Source organism: Metarhizium robertsii (assembly GCF_000187425.2).
Source record: "Metarhizium robertsii ARSEF 23 chromosome Unknown MAA_Scf_1, whole genome shotgun sequence".
NCBI lineage: Eukaryota > Fungi > Ascomycota > Sordariomycetes > Hypocreales > Clavicipitaceae > Metarhizium > Metarhizium robertsii.
In genome coordinates, this window is record NW_011942149.1 from 685,277 (window position 1) to 698,652 (window position 13,376).

At 52.5% G+C, this 13,376-nt stretch overlaps 7 protein-coding genes across 7 annotated transcripts; 3 read left to right on the plus strand and 4 right to left on the minus strand.

The window, feature by feature from the left end:
* Positions 1-159: 159 nt before the first annotated feature.
* MAA_07660 (uncharacterized protein) lies at positions 160-1,824 on the minus strand (the record flags this gene model as incomplete). Its single annotated transcript, XM_007825658.1, has 9 exons — positions 160-302; positions 367-464; positions 530-611; positions 665-848; positions 923-1,126; positions 1,177-1,281; positions 1,338-1,421; positions 1,576-1,651; positions 1,790-1,824. 9 exons carry the CDS (start codon positions 1,822-1,824, stop codon positions 160-162), a joined length of 1,011 nt encoding a protein of 336 aa, XP_007823849.1.
* A 2,096-nt stretch (positions 1,825-3,920) lies between these two features.
* On the minus strand, positions 3,921-4,619 carry MAA_07659 (Plectin/S10; the record flags this gene model as incomplete). Its single annotated transcript, XM_007825657.1, has 3 exons — positions 3,921-3,963; positions 4,074-4,486; positions 4,581-4,619. 3 exons carry the CDS (start codon positions 4,617-4,619, stop codon positions 3,921-3,923), a joined length of 495 nt encoding a protein of 164 aa, XP_007823848.1.
* Positions 4,620-4,959: 340 nt separating this feature from the next.
* MAA_07658 (uncharacterized protein) lies at positions 4,960-5,808 on the plus strand (the record flags this gene model as incomplete). Its single annotated transcript, XM_007825656.1, has 1 exon — positions 4,960-5,808. The coding sequence occupies one exon, from the start codon at positions 4,960-4,962 to the stop codon at positions 5,806-5,808; it is 849 nt and encodes a 282-aa protein (XP_007823847.1).
* A 358-nt stretch (positions 5,809-6,166) lies between these two features.
* On the minus strand, positions 6,167-6,723 carry MAA_07657 (cytochrome c oxidase polypeptide VIb; the record flags this gene model as incomplete). Its single annotated transcript, XM_007825655.2, has 5 exons — positions 6,167-6,201; positions 6,259-6,322; positions 6,387-6,499; positions 6,598-6,600; positions 6,669-6,723. 5 exons carry the CDS (start codon positions 6,721-6,723, stop codon positions 6,167-6,169), a joined length of 270 nt encoding a protein of 89 aa, XP_007823846.2.
* A 319-nt stretch (positions 6,724-7,042) lies between these two features.
* Positions 7,043-7,533, plus strand: MAA_07656 (BcPIC2; the record flags this gene model as incomplete). Its single annotated transcript, XM_007825654.1, has 4 exons — positions 7,043-7,105; positions 7,164-7,179; positions 7,271-7,333; positions 7,400-7,533. 4 exons carry the CDS (start codon positions 7,043-7,045, stop codon positions 7,531-7,533), a joined length of 276 nt encoding a protein of 91 aa, XP_007823845.1.
* A 271-nt stretch (positions 7,534-7,804) lies between these two features.
* On the minus strand, positions 7,805-8,327 carry MAA_07655 (RNA recognition motif domain protein; the record flags this gene model as incomplete). Its single annotated transcript, XM_007825653.1, has 2 exons — positions 7,805-7,942; positions 8,007-8,327. The coding sequence occupies 2 exons, from the start codon at positions 8,325-8,327 to the stop codon at positions 7,805-7,807; spliced, it is 459 nt and encodes a 152-aa protein (XP_007823844.1).
* A 471-nt stretch (positions 8,328-8,798) lies between these two features.
* MAA_07654 (COPII component protein) lies at positions 8,799-12,655 on the plus strand (the record flags this gene model as incomplete). The annotated part of the gene is made up of 3 exons (XM_007825652.1): positions 8,799-9,007; positions 9,066-12,558; positions 12,611-12,655. 3 exons carry the CDS (start codon positions 8,799-8,801, stop codon positions 12,653-12,655), a joined length of 3,747 nt encoding a protein of 1,248 aa, XP_007823843.1.
* Between the last annotated feature and the right edge of the window lie 721 nt (positions 12,656-13,376).

Sequence of the window (13,376 nt, forward strand, 5' to 3'; positions counted from 1 at the left end):
ATGCAGCATACATTTATGTACAAAGCCACTCTGTGCCCCGTGAAGTTTTTTTCTGTCATTTCTTGCAAAGTGGTAAGCATGTGACTGTATTTATATCAGAATGTCTACTGTATATGTCTAGTCTTTGTTTTCTTTCTCTACAACCCTAGGAAACAAAAGCTACTCGAATACGATGGCAGCCTTGATGGCAGTCTTGTCCTTGATGCTCTGAAGAGCCTTGTCAAAGTCCTCCAGCTTGAAGGTCTTGTTGACAATGCCCTTGGTCTTGACCTTTCCAGAGTCGAGGTAGTCAATGGTGGCGGCTGCAACACAATACTACATTAGTCGCAACGTATGCAAACTGCCGGCGGCAGGGACTGGACTTACGGAACATGTACGTCTCGGAAAAGGACCCAATAATGGTGATTTCGTCACCAAAGATCTTGGCAGGGGGCCAACTGACCCGGTCGGCGTTGGCGTAGACACTATCATCATCGATACATTAGGCATTTTGCAATGTGGGCGTGTGAATCGAGGCCGTCAAACCTACCCGTAGACGACGAGGGTGCCACCACGGCGAACGTAGTTGATGGCGTCTTCCAGAATCTTGACGGAACCAGTAGCCTCGACAACTGCAAGCTCTGTCAGCGCCATGAAAGCAAAACGGGCGGGCCGAGATGCGCACCAATGTCAAAGCCATAGGGGTTGTCCTTCTTGAGCTGGTCAAACTGGGCCTGGGGGCTCTCTCTCGACAACTCAATATACGTATCCGCAGCATCAAGGCTCTTGGCCAGGTCCATCTTCAAGCCCTTGGGCGCAGCAATGGTCACCTGGCAGCCTCCATTCTGCCTCAAAAGCTGGGCGAGCATCTGCAACAACATCAAGTCAGCAAGCCCCGTCCGGTTCCTTAAAAGACGTTCCCCCCCTCCAGCAAAGCACTCACGAGACCAGTAGGCCCGGCGCCAAACATGAGAACGTGAGAACCCAGCTTGGGACGGATCTTCTCCAAGCCATGGCAGGCACAGGAAGCGGGCTCGAGCAGGGTGGCGTCCACCCAGTTGAGGTTCTGAATCTTGAACACCTTGGCGGCGGGATATGCGCAGTATTCGGCAAAGCCGCCATTCATGGTGACGCCATGGGCGTTGAACTATGCGTATCAGTAACAGAAGAGACGGGGAGGTCCAAGGTTGCCTATACATTCTCGCAGAGCAGCAGCTGGCCACGGCGGCAGTAGAAGCACTCGTTGCAGAGTTCGCTGTTGTCGGCAGCGACTCGGTCGCCAATCTGGAATCCCTTGACGTTCTGGGCATGTCGTCAACACAGGTCAGCCTGGGTGCGTATTCCGTACAAGTTCCTACCTTGCCAAGCGCGGCGATGACACCAACGGTTTCGTGGCCGGGAATGAGGGGGAACTTGGCGATAAACTCGCCCTCGTGGATGTGCTACAAACGCCAGTCAATATGACTGGCTCTCCGGAGTGGCAAAGAACAAGAGCGTGTCACCAAATCTGCGCCGTTTGTTAGCTTGTTGGCCGAAGAATGAAGCACAGGGTAGGCTGGAAGACTGACCAGTTCCGCAGACACCACAGGCCTTGACCTGCACGAGGACATCGCTGTCGCGCAGCTCTGGGAGCGGGACCGTGACAATGGACCAATCTTCGGGCTTTTCATATCTGAGCAGGGCTATGGTCAGTACTTGTAATGGAAGGGTGGGAAAGCAAAAGCATATGGACCGGGCCGTCGGCATTCTGGCTCAAAGGCACCCTGATGGCTAGAACAGGCCCACGACGGTAAATATATAAAGAACGTACCTGAGAGCCTTCATCTCCTTGGGAAGGTTTGCCATTTTGAATTATGTCTTGTTTTTCTGTATATTTTGATTTTGTGTGGTCGGCGTGTACGACGTTTTCGCCCTGCGAGCTTGGAGTCACAGCAGTCCTTGGAAGCTGCCACGATGGTACAACCATTAGCCAAGGTAAAAACAACACGCACTTCCACCAAAGATATGCAATAGCTAACATACGGGAGAGATATAAAATAGGTTGTCTAATACGACCAAATTCAAGCAAAAAGAGGAATCAGGAGCTTGAGAACCAAAAAGGAGATTCGTGCCCGGAGACGAGGCGGCCCTCCGAGCATTTTATTCCGCCGCAGCAACAAGCAAGACCATTGAACACACCGGCGTGGGCGTCAGAAGCGACCCTTGGCGACCTTTTCCCCCTCCTGCGCTGCTCCTCGGAGCAACATGAACGCCCATTGAATTTCAAATGTCACTCATCGGTCCCGGCTGGCACCTCTTGGTCTTATCCCCTGGCCGGGGCGGCTGTGACCCCTGCCGGATTGCTGGCCACCGATGCTTTAGCTCCTCTCGCCCATCTGCCGAGACTCAACATCTGATGCTGCGCATGTGCAGATTTGGGACGAAGCAATGGGTCCCTTCTTTCTTGTTGTCCGTCTGTCAACAATGCTGAATTTTATGCGGAATACACCCTTTGATTACATTGTACATTGCGCTTACTGTCAGCCCAGCTTCGCGTGGAAAAACTCCGTGCTCGGGGTGAGGCGTCAGGACTCAGGATGAGCTGAGGTCTGGTGGTTGCGTCGCCGGATTTCGGGCCACCATGCATCGGACAGCACAAGGCGGAAAACACCAGACGCAACGCCAGCCGGTCGGCGCCTCGCCCCCCTAGTAGACGCGGCGATCTGCTCAAGGCACAGACACAGACGTCTTATATTGACCTATTATGGTGATGCAGCAAGTCCAACGGCGGGGCCGGACGCTCATCCAATATCTTGCCGCCCGCCTTGTTCAATCTTCTCCCGTTCCCATTGACAGCTGAGCACCCACCGCCATGTTTTGTTTTGCTCGCGGGTGAATCGTCCCGCATCCGCAGCTGGGGAGGTCCGTTGGAGTTGATGGACGCAGGCATCAGACAATACAGCCTGCCATTGTGAAAAGGTTGGTGACCTATCACTGCTTGCTGTGGCTTGCAGTTGTGCAGGAGACACCGCCATTTGACGCGTCATGTGACGCCGAGATGCTTGTCTTGTGTTGCGTGAAGAATCTAGACGATACAAGGATGTTTTTTTTATCTCACCACTAGATGTGTACGGAGCATTGCCAACCATCGGCCGTCGTGGATGTTGTAGCCCGGTGGACAGCACTGACATTTTGTGAGGAATCCCATGTCCCCGCTGCTCGGGCTACAGATGGGACTCCGTACGGAGTTGGGAAATTTGCGAGCTGCCACTTTCCCGGTGAAGATCTATCCTAGCCCAATGGCGTGCCGTAAAGGTCTGGTCGTTTCTTAGCCAATGTGTTGAGGAACGTGCCGCCCGGGGGAGAGGTGAGAGACATCCGATGTGTACAGAGTAGTTTGAGCAGGTCATTATGTGGACGAGGCATCGCAATGGCGTCACGACTGCAGTAAGAGGAACATTGCTGCACGTATCGTATAGTATGTGACCTTTTTAGTTTCGTAGGCTTACCGGGGATACGTGTTACTTTCCACAGACCCAAGGGTTGCTTATTATCAATGATACTCTCCCTCCGCTTCCCCATGGGCCATCAGGACAAAATTGCGTCATGCTACCCATTGAAATGCAGCAACTACGCTTTTGTGCACGTAGTTGGCCCCAGTCACGATATAGAGATAAATCATCAATGTATGTCGCAAGCATTTGTCTCATTGACTGCATATAAGTGACCCTGATGCAAATAATTTCCGAGGATCTAACCCCTCCAAAAACTCCCACCGTGTGTCCCCTACTCAGCCCGGTAGTCTCCCGAAAAAATAGGAACTCTCATGGTAAGAAGTGTTGTGTGGTCCTCCATTTCGTAGAGTTACATGTTTTCGATACCCTTATTCCCGTTTTTGTCTTTGTGTGCTGCCACGCATCTCGAAAACCTCTTTTGTTTTACTTTAAATAAACTCGGTTCGTTTAAGAGGGGGGAGCAGCTCGGCCACGACCGGCACCACCACGGCTAGTATTTCCACGTTAGTACACGAATTTTGATGGCAAATCGACCGCCGGCTCATCTCCATAGTCGCCGCGGGGAGACTCGTTCTCGATTGGGTACAAGTAGGGACTCACAATTGAGGAGCGAATTCACCAGGAGCACCGCCCTCCTTGCCCTCACCAGCATCACGTCGTCGGTATCCACCCTCACGGTCACCACGGTCACCGCCACGGCCACGGCCGAATGGTCGTCGCTGGCGCTCTTCCTCACCGAGCATGCCGCGGGGAGGGGCGTGCGATCGCTGCTGCTTGATGTGGGTGGCGGGCACAATCTCGGCGGGCAGGTGAAGCCATTCGCGCAGGTAGTCGAGGCCCTCGGGGGTCAAGGTGTAGTAGTAGTACTGCCAAGAGAACTGGGTCTTGACATAGCCGCGGGAGTTGAGAGACTGGCAAGCCTTGATGACGAACAGGTTCTTGGTGTCGATGTCGGGGTGCTTGGGAAGGTTGAAGTCCTTCTGGGCCACGAGGACACCCTCGCGAAAGAGGTACTGGTCATCGGATATTTTGTCAGTTACACATGCAATCTCTTTGAGCGCCTGCGTAGGTTTCGCTGGGTTCTGGCAGTCTGTCGGTTCAATTTACCTCGTGGATCTTCTTGCGGTCGGCCTTGGGAATCAACATCGTGGCGGTTTCTTGGTGAGGTCGATGTTGAAGAAGCGCAGAATTTCGGTGTGAAGATGCCTGGGCTCAAAATGGATAACTTTTGTGGGCGTAAACCCTACGAGAAATTCGAACCTAGCGAGTGGGGTGGCTTGTGACCTTGTGTGCTGTGGCTGCATCACGTGAGATAAGATACTATTCTTAAAGCTGTGGCTGGTGTTTAAACCTTGGCCACCCCAACACAAAAGAGAAGGTCGTATGCGTCAACGAGAGACGCCAAACTATCCGTCCTCTCCCCCATCGCAAATCCATTTCTCAAGAAAATTTCAGTTCAGGAGACGATTTCTCACATCAAATCACAATGGCTCCTCAAAATCTCAACGTCCTCATAACCACATTTGGTGGTCTTGGACTTCCATCTACTCTGGTGGTTCCGGTCCCACCTTCAACAACAATTACAGAACTCCGCGAGGAAATCTATGAGCGCCTCCCAACCACAGACTCCAGACTCATCATTACAACCATCTCAAATAGACAACTACCAGAAGTCTCCCAGGCGCCCATCTCTGTATATCTATCCAGCAGCCAGGATGAGTTTCTGTCCTTGCGACTGGCTGTTCCCTTATGCGGTGGCAAGGGTGGTTTCGGCTCTCAGCTACGCGCCGCCGGTGGGCGCATGTCATCACGAAAGAAGAAGAACCAAGAAGACCACGGATCTAGCCGCAACCTTGACGGCCGCAGACTTCGTACTGTCAACGAAGCAAAGGCTCTTGCAGAATACCTGTCCATCAAACCTGACATGGATCGCCAGGAAAAAGAAAAGCGAAAGGAGCGCTGGGAACAAATCGTCCAGATTTCTGAAGAGAAACAACACCAAATCAGAAATGGCGGCCAAGGTCGACTCGAGGGAAAGTGGGTTGAAGACAAGGAGGAGAGCAGGGAGAAGACACGCGACGCAGTCCTCGCCGCGATGAAGAGTGGCAGCTATAGAGACAACCTTCTCAGCACCTCGCATGGCTCAGCGTCAAGTGAGCAACCGGAGGCGCTATCAAATTCTGAAGACGACGCAAAGTCAAACTCAAAAGAGTCGTCTTCATCCGACGAGGCAGATGAGCCAGCAAAGACGCCGGCTCGAACTTTTTTTGGTTTTGACGAGGACGATGAATTTATGAGTTCATCCGACGAGGAGGAGGCTCAAAGCAAGGAATAATGATGGACAGGGTAATCATGAGGTGGAATCTACAAGAGGGATATTCAGCAATGGAGTTTTATTCATTTTGGGGAATCACGGCGTTTTCTGCCCCGAAATCAGGCGGGGGGCATTGGTATTTTCTCGGGGCGACATTCACAAAGTCAAAAATTGACTCAATACAAAGGGTTTAAGGGTTTTTAACGTCACGACCATCACTTGTGCAACACATCAAACGTGTCCAAAAGGCTGTTTCTCAATTGACGTCACCGTAATCACGGCTGTAGAACCGAGTTTCCCGAGTAATACACTTGCAGCATAGCTGCTACTCCATCCTCTATCAACACCAATTATCATTTACACCGCCACTGATGAAAACTTACGCGTCCAGCTTGACGGGGAAGTTGGAAGCCTCTGTGGACAAATTCATTAGCCTTGTGGAAACCTTGGCATGGTTGTGACAACACTCACCTCGCTGCTCATCCCATCGCTGATACCATCCAGAGGGGCACAAGCTTCGGTAAGCCAGCCAAAACTACCGCATAGTTAGTAAACTCTGTGCTCTAGAATTCGCACCACCGTCAATTCTACTGCCGTACCTGACGGCAAGGAGCAAAGTCCTCCCCCTTGGCAATGATGCACTTGTGGTAGTCGACGTAGTTCTGCCAGCAGTGCTTGGTCTGGTTCACGTTAGGAAAGCGAGCGTCGGTGCCTATAAGGAAATTTCGTGTCAGTATTCGGACGCAGAATTCGACACAATTGAACTGTTCGCCGAGTCGCGCACGAGGTTTTCGTCGGGTTGGAGCTTACCGGCTGCGGAATTGTTAGCCTCGGGTCAGGATCAGACCATGATTTTTAGGGGAGGGATTATCGGCACATACTAGTAACGAACTTGAAGGGCTTGGTGACAAGCTCCTGACCATCTTCTTCAGCCATGGCGACTTGTTTCGATTGATGCTTCCAAGGACAGGGCAAGTTTGACGCGGGGGTGGGCGATTGAACTCGAGCACTTGTGGTGAGATTGATGCGGTTGACGTTCTCGGTTTGGAATCAGATGTTCCGGTATTGGTGGCTCAATTTGTGCCTCAGGCCCGCCAACCAATGGGGTAAGGCAACCACAACCGACCAGTGGGCCGATGGGCAATTGCAACACCAGATGCTCGGCAACCTCTGAATCACCACCCAAAGAACGACAATTTTGTCAATTGCTTCACACCACGTCCGCTTCTATACAGACCAATCTCCTCTCTTCAAGATGCGTACCACCGCCGCCCTCCGAATGTTCCGCCCCACGGCCCGCATGATGCGACCGGTTCCCGTGAGTCTGCCGTGAATGAGCACTGCCTGAGATGGAGCTAACGATGGTGATTTTACAGAAGGAAGACCAGGCCGGTACGTGCCGAACGACTCCGTTCTAGCTGACTGGAAGCTCTTTGAACGAATCTTCGTCATGATGCTCCGCAGCATGCTAATTGATTCCAAGGCCACACCGTCTCCCAACGGCTGCGCAAGCTCAAGCAGATTCCCGCTGAGTTAATTCCTCTCGGTACGTGAATACCTCGGTCGGCATGTACCTACACACATAACTTGTTAATCTAATCGATGACGTTAGCCGCCGTTGTTGGTTTCGCCATCTTTGCTGCTGGTTACTCTAGTGTTCGAAAATTCATGGTCGACAAGAACCTCCGACTCGCCAGACAGGGACCTGGAGGCCGTGCTGTTGATCACCAAGATGAGCATCACTAAAATGTTGCCGGACAAATAGGGCCGGAGGATTTCATTTTGTTTGCGAATGGCAAAACATTTGTACATGTCAACATAGGGAAAAAACAGCTCTTTAATTGAGACCTGCCTTGAGAGCTCTTCATTTTCTTCACTTTGTGTCTCCCTGTTGTTCAGAATAGAGTACCGATTTTCTTGAGATACTACATTCACCCTTTCCGTAAAACACCATCGCTATGCAATTATCCTCCCTTTAATAAAACAATGTGACAACTGGAATAGCCGTGATAAATCCTCACACTGGTTTCGGCCCAGCTACATCCAACCCTTCCAGCCCTTGCATAGGATCGGCTGCAGAACTATTGGCAGCTGGTTCATCACCTCCCAAAGCTCCAGATTGTTCTTCCGCGGCATGCTCCGCCAACCAACCTTCCTATTTGCAAAGTGTTAACATGGGTATCTTTTCTGTGGAGTGAGTCTGGAGGCGGGTGACGAACCTGTTCCCAGACGGCTTTCCTGCTGCCTAGGCCTTCATCCGCGCTCTTGGGGGCTTTTGCTTGGGATACTTTTAAGATTTTGCCAAAGAACTCTGACTGGTCCATATTATCGATGGCTTCTTTGGCATCTTCTGGGTCCTCGTATTCAACGTATGCAAAGCCACGGTGAGCATCCGTTGACTTTCGTGAGTCGGGCTTGGGTAGCTGCACTTCAACGATTTCTCCAAATGGAATAAAAGCATCGAGTAAGTGAGTTGTGGTCACGACAGATGACAGACCGCCCACAAACACCGTGGCTTTCCAGCGAGCAGCCTCCGACATGTTGACACGGTATCGGAACAACACAAAATGGCTTAGGCCCTCTTCTTTTCAGGCCGTCTTTTTAAAAGAAATTATGTAGCCTGATGAAGTAGCTTTGATGCTCAAGCTCTTATTGGCCTGCTAACTGAGGCTGTCCTGCATACACCCAAATTATCACGTGACTTTCCACACTACCCCTGTTATCCTGGCGTCTCAATCCAGGGAGGCACGGACGTGTCCCTCGTTGGGAGCTCAGGAGGGTCCCATATAATCGTCGAGCCTGCAATCTGGCATCATATTCGTGACTTACATGCCATTGCGCCAGCTCCCAATTCCTCACTCTGGTATTTATCTCCTGCAACAGGTTCTCCGGCCCTACATGTCTAATTCGAAACTCATAGGCTTGGCATTTAAGCTATAGGAAGTTGAAATTCGATTCGCATCGCCGGGCCTCGTCTTGGCTCTCTTTGGTCGTGTTTATCCCCCGCCACCATGGTGCGCCTTCGAGAAGTGCCACGAACGGCTACCTTTGCCTGGTCTCCGGGCTCAGGAAAGCCTCTCCTGGTGACTGGTACTCGTGCCGGTGCGGTGGACGCCGATTTCTCAGATGAAAGCAAATTAGAGCTATGGGATCTTTCCCTGGATGATCAACTGCAAGGGTTGGAGCTCCAGCCATTAGCCAGCATCACCACCGAGTCTAGGTATGACGCGATAGTTTTCAACAGAGGGATGTGCTAAACTGACAAACAAATGTGCTAGATTTTATGACATTGCCTGGGGATCTGCGGATTCCGACCATCCAAAGGGTATCATTGCCGGCGCACTCGAGAATGGTTCCCTCGAGCTCTGGGACGCCGCGAAGCTTGAGGCTGGTGCTCCTGATGCGCTCATCTCACAGACCAACAAGCACACTGGTGCCATCAAGGCACTGCAGTTCAATCCTCTAAAACCACACATTCTGGCTACCGGCGGAGCCAAGGGCGAGCTGTACATATTCGATGTCAACGACATTGAGAACCCCTTCAGACTGGGCAACGTTGCTGCTCGATCTGACGATATTGAATGCCTGGCTTGGAACCGAAAAGTGTCACACATCTTGGCCACTGGCGGGGCCGGAGGTTTTGTAACGGTATGGGATCTGAAGACGAAGAAGGCTTCACTCACTCTCAACAACAACCGAAAGGCCGTAAGCGCCATTGCTTGGGATCCGAACAACTCCACCAAGCTCCTGACAGCCACCCCCGATGACAATACGCCAGTCTTGCTGTTGTGGGACTTGCGCAACTCCAATGCCCCCGAGAGGACTCTTCAGGGCCACGAACAGGGCATTCTGTCGCTTTCATGGTGCAGCCAAGACAGCGACTTGCTTCTGTCTTCTGGTAAAGATAACCGCACGCTAGTCTGGAATCCTCAAACGGGCGACAAGTACGGCGAGCTGCCCGAGATGACAAACTGGACTTTCCAGACTCGGTTCAATCCTCACAACCCCAACCTGTCTGCCACGGCCAGCTTCGACGGCAAGATCACCATCCAGACCCTGCAGAACACCAACCCAGACACATCCCAGACCCCAGCGGAGAAGAACTTGGATGGCGAGGAATTCTTCCGAGCCGCCCAGACGCAGCCACAGGGCGCATCTTGGTCTCTCAATAAGGCACCCAACTGGTTCGAACGCCCCGTTGGTGCTACGTTTGCGTTTGGCGGAAAGATTGTCATCTTCAAGGCCAACCCATCGCAGCCTGGACAGAAGCGTTCCTCCAAGATTGTCATTGCCAAGTTCTCTGCTGATGCTGATGTCTCTGACGCAAGCGCAAAGTTCCAGACCGCACTCGAATCCGGCGATGTTGCCGCTATTTGCGAAGAGCGTGCTTCGCAGGCTCACACCGAGGAAGAGAAGGCTGACTGGAAAGTAATCGAGACGCTTGCTGGAGACAACCCTCGAGGACAGATTGTTGAATATCTTGGTCTCCAGGAGAATGAGCTTGTCAATGGTGAATCAAAGGCTGACGCCGACGCCGATGAGAAAAAGACTGATTCCAAGGCTGACGAAGAGGGCGAGCAAAAGAGCAAGGAAGTTTCCGATTTCTTTGGTGGAGATGAGGGTGATGATTTCCTGTCGAGTGTTGCAGCTACCAAGGGAGCCAAGACTGACAACCCGTTCCACCTGTTCTCTGATGGTGACACTTCTGTTGAAAAGGATATCACCAAAGCGTTGATGTTGGGTGACTTTGCCAAAGCCACCGACATCTGTCTCAAGGAGCAGCGAATTGCAGACGCCTTCTTGATTGCCAACTGCGGTGGCCAGGAGCTCGTCGACAAGGTCCAGACCGCTTACCTTTCCCAAAAGAGCGGCATGCCTAGCTACCTGCGTCTATTGGGATCTGTCATTGCGAAGAATCTCTGGGATGTAGTTTATAACGCCGACCTTGAGAACTGGAAAGAAACCATGGCAATTATCTGCACCTTTTCAGATCCGACCGAGTTCCCTGACCTTTGCGAAGCTCTGGGCGACCGAATCCAGGATGGCGGCTCGAGAAAGGATGCATCTTTTTGCTATCTTGTCGGCTCAAAGCTGGAAAAGGTTGTGTCCATCTGGGTCGCTGAACTCGAGGAAGCTGAAAAGGCCGGTATGAAGGAGGCTACTGGTGGCTCGACTTTCTCTGTCCACGCAAAATCCCTACAGAACTTCATTGAAAAGGTGACTGTATTCCGACAGGTCACCAAATTCCAGGACAGCGAACAAAGCCAGACTTCTGACTGGAAGTTGGCAACCTTGTACGACAAGTACACTGAGTATGCTGATATTCTCGCCAGCCATGGCCAGCTGGAAGTTGCGCAGAAGTATCTCGATCTCTTGCCATCCAGCTACCCTGCCGCTGAAATTGCTAGAAACCGTGTCAAGCTGGCGACCAAGAAGCCTGCTGCGCAAGCTGCGACGCGCCAAACCACCACCAGACAGGCCACGTCCAGCACGGCAAGCAGGGTGCAGCAGCCTACCCTTGGTTATGGTACACCTCAGCCAGCTACGACCGGGTCGTCTGCGAACCCTTATGGCGGCCTTGGTCAGCCGCACGCTCCCGTCACTCAGACACAGCAGTATCCGCCACAAAATCAGTATCAACCTCAGGGTTATCAACCTTCTATGGGATACCAGCCTACTACTCAGCCCGCTTATGGGGGAGGTATGATGCCTCCACCACCTATGGCAGGCGGCCCTCCTCGAAGTTCTTCGTCCACGCCCTCTGCTCCCCCTCCCAACAGAGCTAAAAGCGCGGAGAACTGGAATGACGTCCCTCTGGTGACCAAGGCCGTGCCTAGGAGATCTACACCCGTTGCTCCCATCACTTCGCCCTTCCCTGGATCGACAAGTCCAACTGCAGGCTCGAGTGCGCCCCCGACTGGACCTCCTCCGCCTGGTGGTTACGGACATGCAACATCAGCGGTACCACCTCCTCCTAGGGGTGCGGCTCCTCCTCGAGTGCAGTCGCCGCTGACGGGGCAAACTCATGGCATCCCTCCTCCCAGGCCGTCATCAACCGCCAACCAGTACGCACCTCCTGCACCACAGCCCGGTGCCGTTCCGTCGCCAGTTCCCCAGGTTGTCCCTCGAACAGCATCTCCTTATAATGCTCCCCCAGCTGGCGCACCTCCATCAAACAGATATGCTCCCAGCCCGGCTGCTCAGCGACCCAACCAGCCTCCTACGTCGGCCATGCCTCCCCCTCCCACCGCCGGCAGCCGACCACCACCTCCAGCAAACCCCTACGGAGCGCCTCCTCAACAGACACCTTCGCCAGGCCAGTATGCTCCATCGCCATACGCTCCCCAGCAAGGTCAGGCAGCTGGTCCTCCTCCTGCCGGTCGTCCTCCGTCTGGACCACCGCCTTCCAACCTCCCACAGGCTACACCGCCGCCTCCCAAGGCCGCCGCGCCTCCAGCAAAGGCCAAGCATCCCGCCGGCGACCGTTCGCACATCCCGGCTCATGCTCAGCGTTTAGTTGACGTCCTGAGCCAAGACATGCAGCGCGTTGCGGCCAAGGCGCCTGCCACCTTTGCTGCCCAGGTCAACGACACGCAAAAGCGACTGAATCTGTTATTTGATCATCTCAACAACGAAGAGCTCGTTCAGCCGGCCACTATTGACCAGCTCACACAATTGGCAGACTCTATTCAAGCAAAGGACTATGCCGCGGCGCAGAAGCTGCAAGTTGAGATTCAGAGAGACAAAACTGAAGAGTGCGGCAACTGGATGGTATGTATGCCTAGTAGCAGAACATCATGGAGTGTGTACTAACTGTTGATAGGTCGGTGTCAAGCGTCTCATTAGCATGAGCAAGGCTACTCCTTAGTAAGATTGAATAATATGTGGTTGGCATTCGGTAGTAGCTATTATGAGTGGATTGCCTGGACAAGTGGAAGGTGCGCTTGAAAATTTCAGTCAATGTGGCAAAATGCGATTGGGGGCATAGTCATGGGGATAGATGAAATATATTTCGCCATTCTAGAATGGTATTGTTATGTTCAAGTATTCCAAACGTAGCCAACCTTGTCCGGCTCTTGGTTTGTTGTAAAATAAAAGTATAGATTTTGCTCACACGGGTCACAGCGTAGCAGAAGCCGTGTAGAAACTCGATTAGCTCTGATATCTGTACAGTTGGGAGCTGGAGTTGTATGTTCGAGGTCTCAAGTATGTGATTCTGGTAAGCTACTACGGAGTAACATGCCTGCTGTTTGACAGCCCTTGTCTCGCAGAACGTGAGCCGCACCTAGCAAAAAGAGTGAGCCCGCCGAGCAATTCACACCAGAAGGGCCAGGATGGGCGTGCGCCTGTCGAATTCGGGGCACATGGAATGATACGCTTTTAGTGCAATATAGGCTTTACGAGAAATCTCAGGGCCTTGTCAGACGTGTTCACCCTGGGGATTGATTGCTTGGCATTATTTTGCTAAGCACACGTGCAGGGAGTATTTGCGAGTACTTCATTAGGGCTTAGCACGAAGAAAATTACAACTGCAACATTATCTACGACGAGACTGGCGAGAAAGGTCTTCGGGATTCGATGCGACAAAG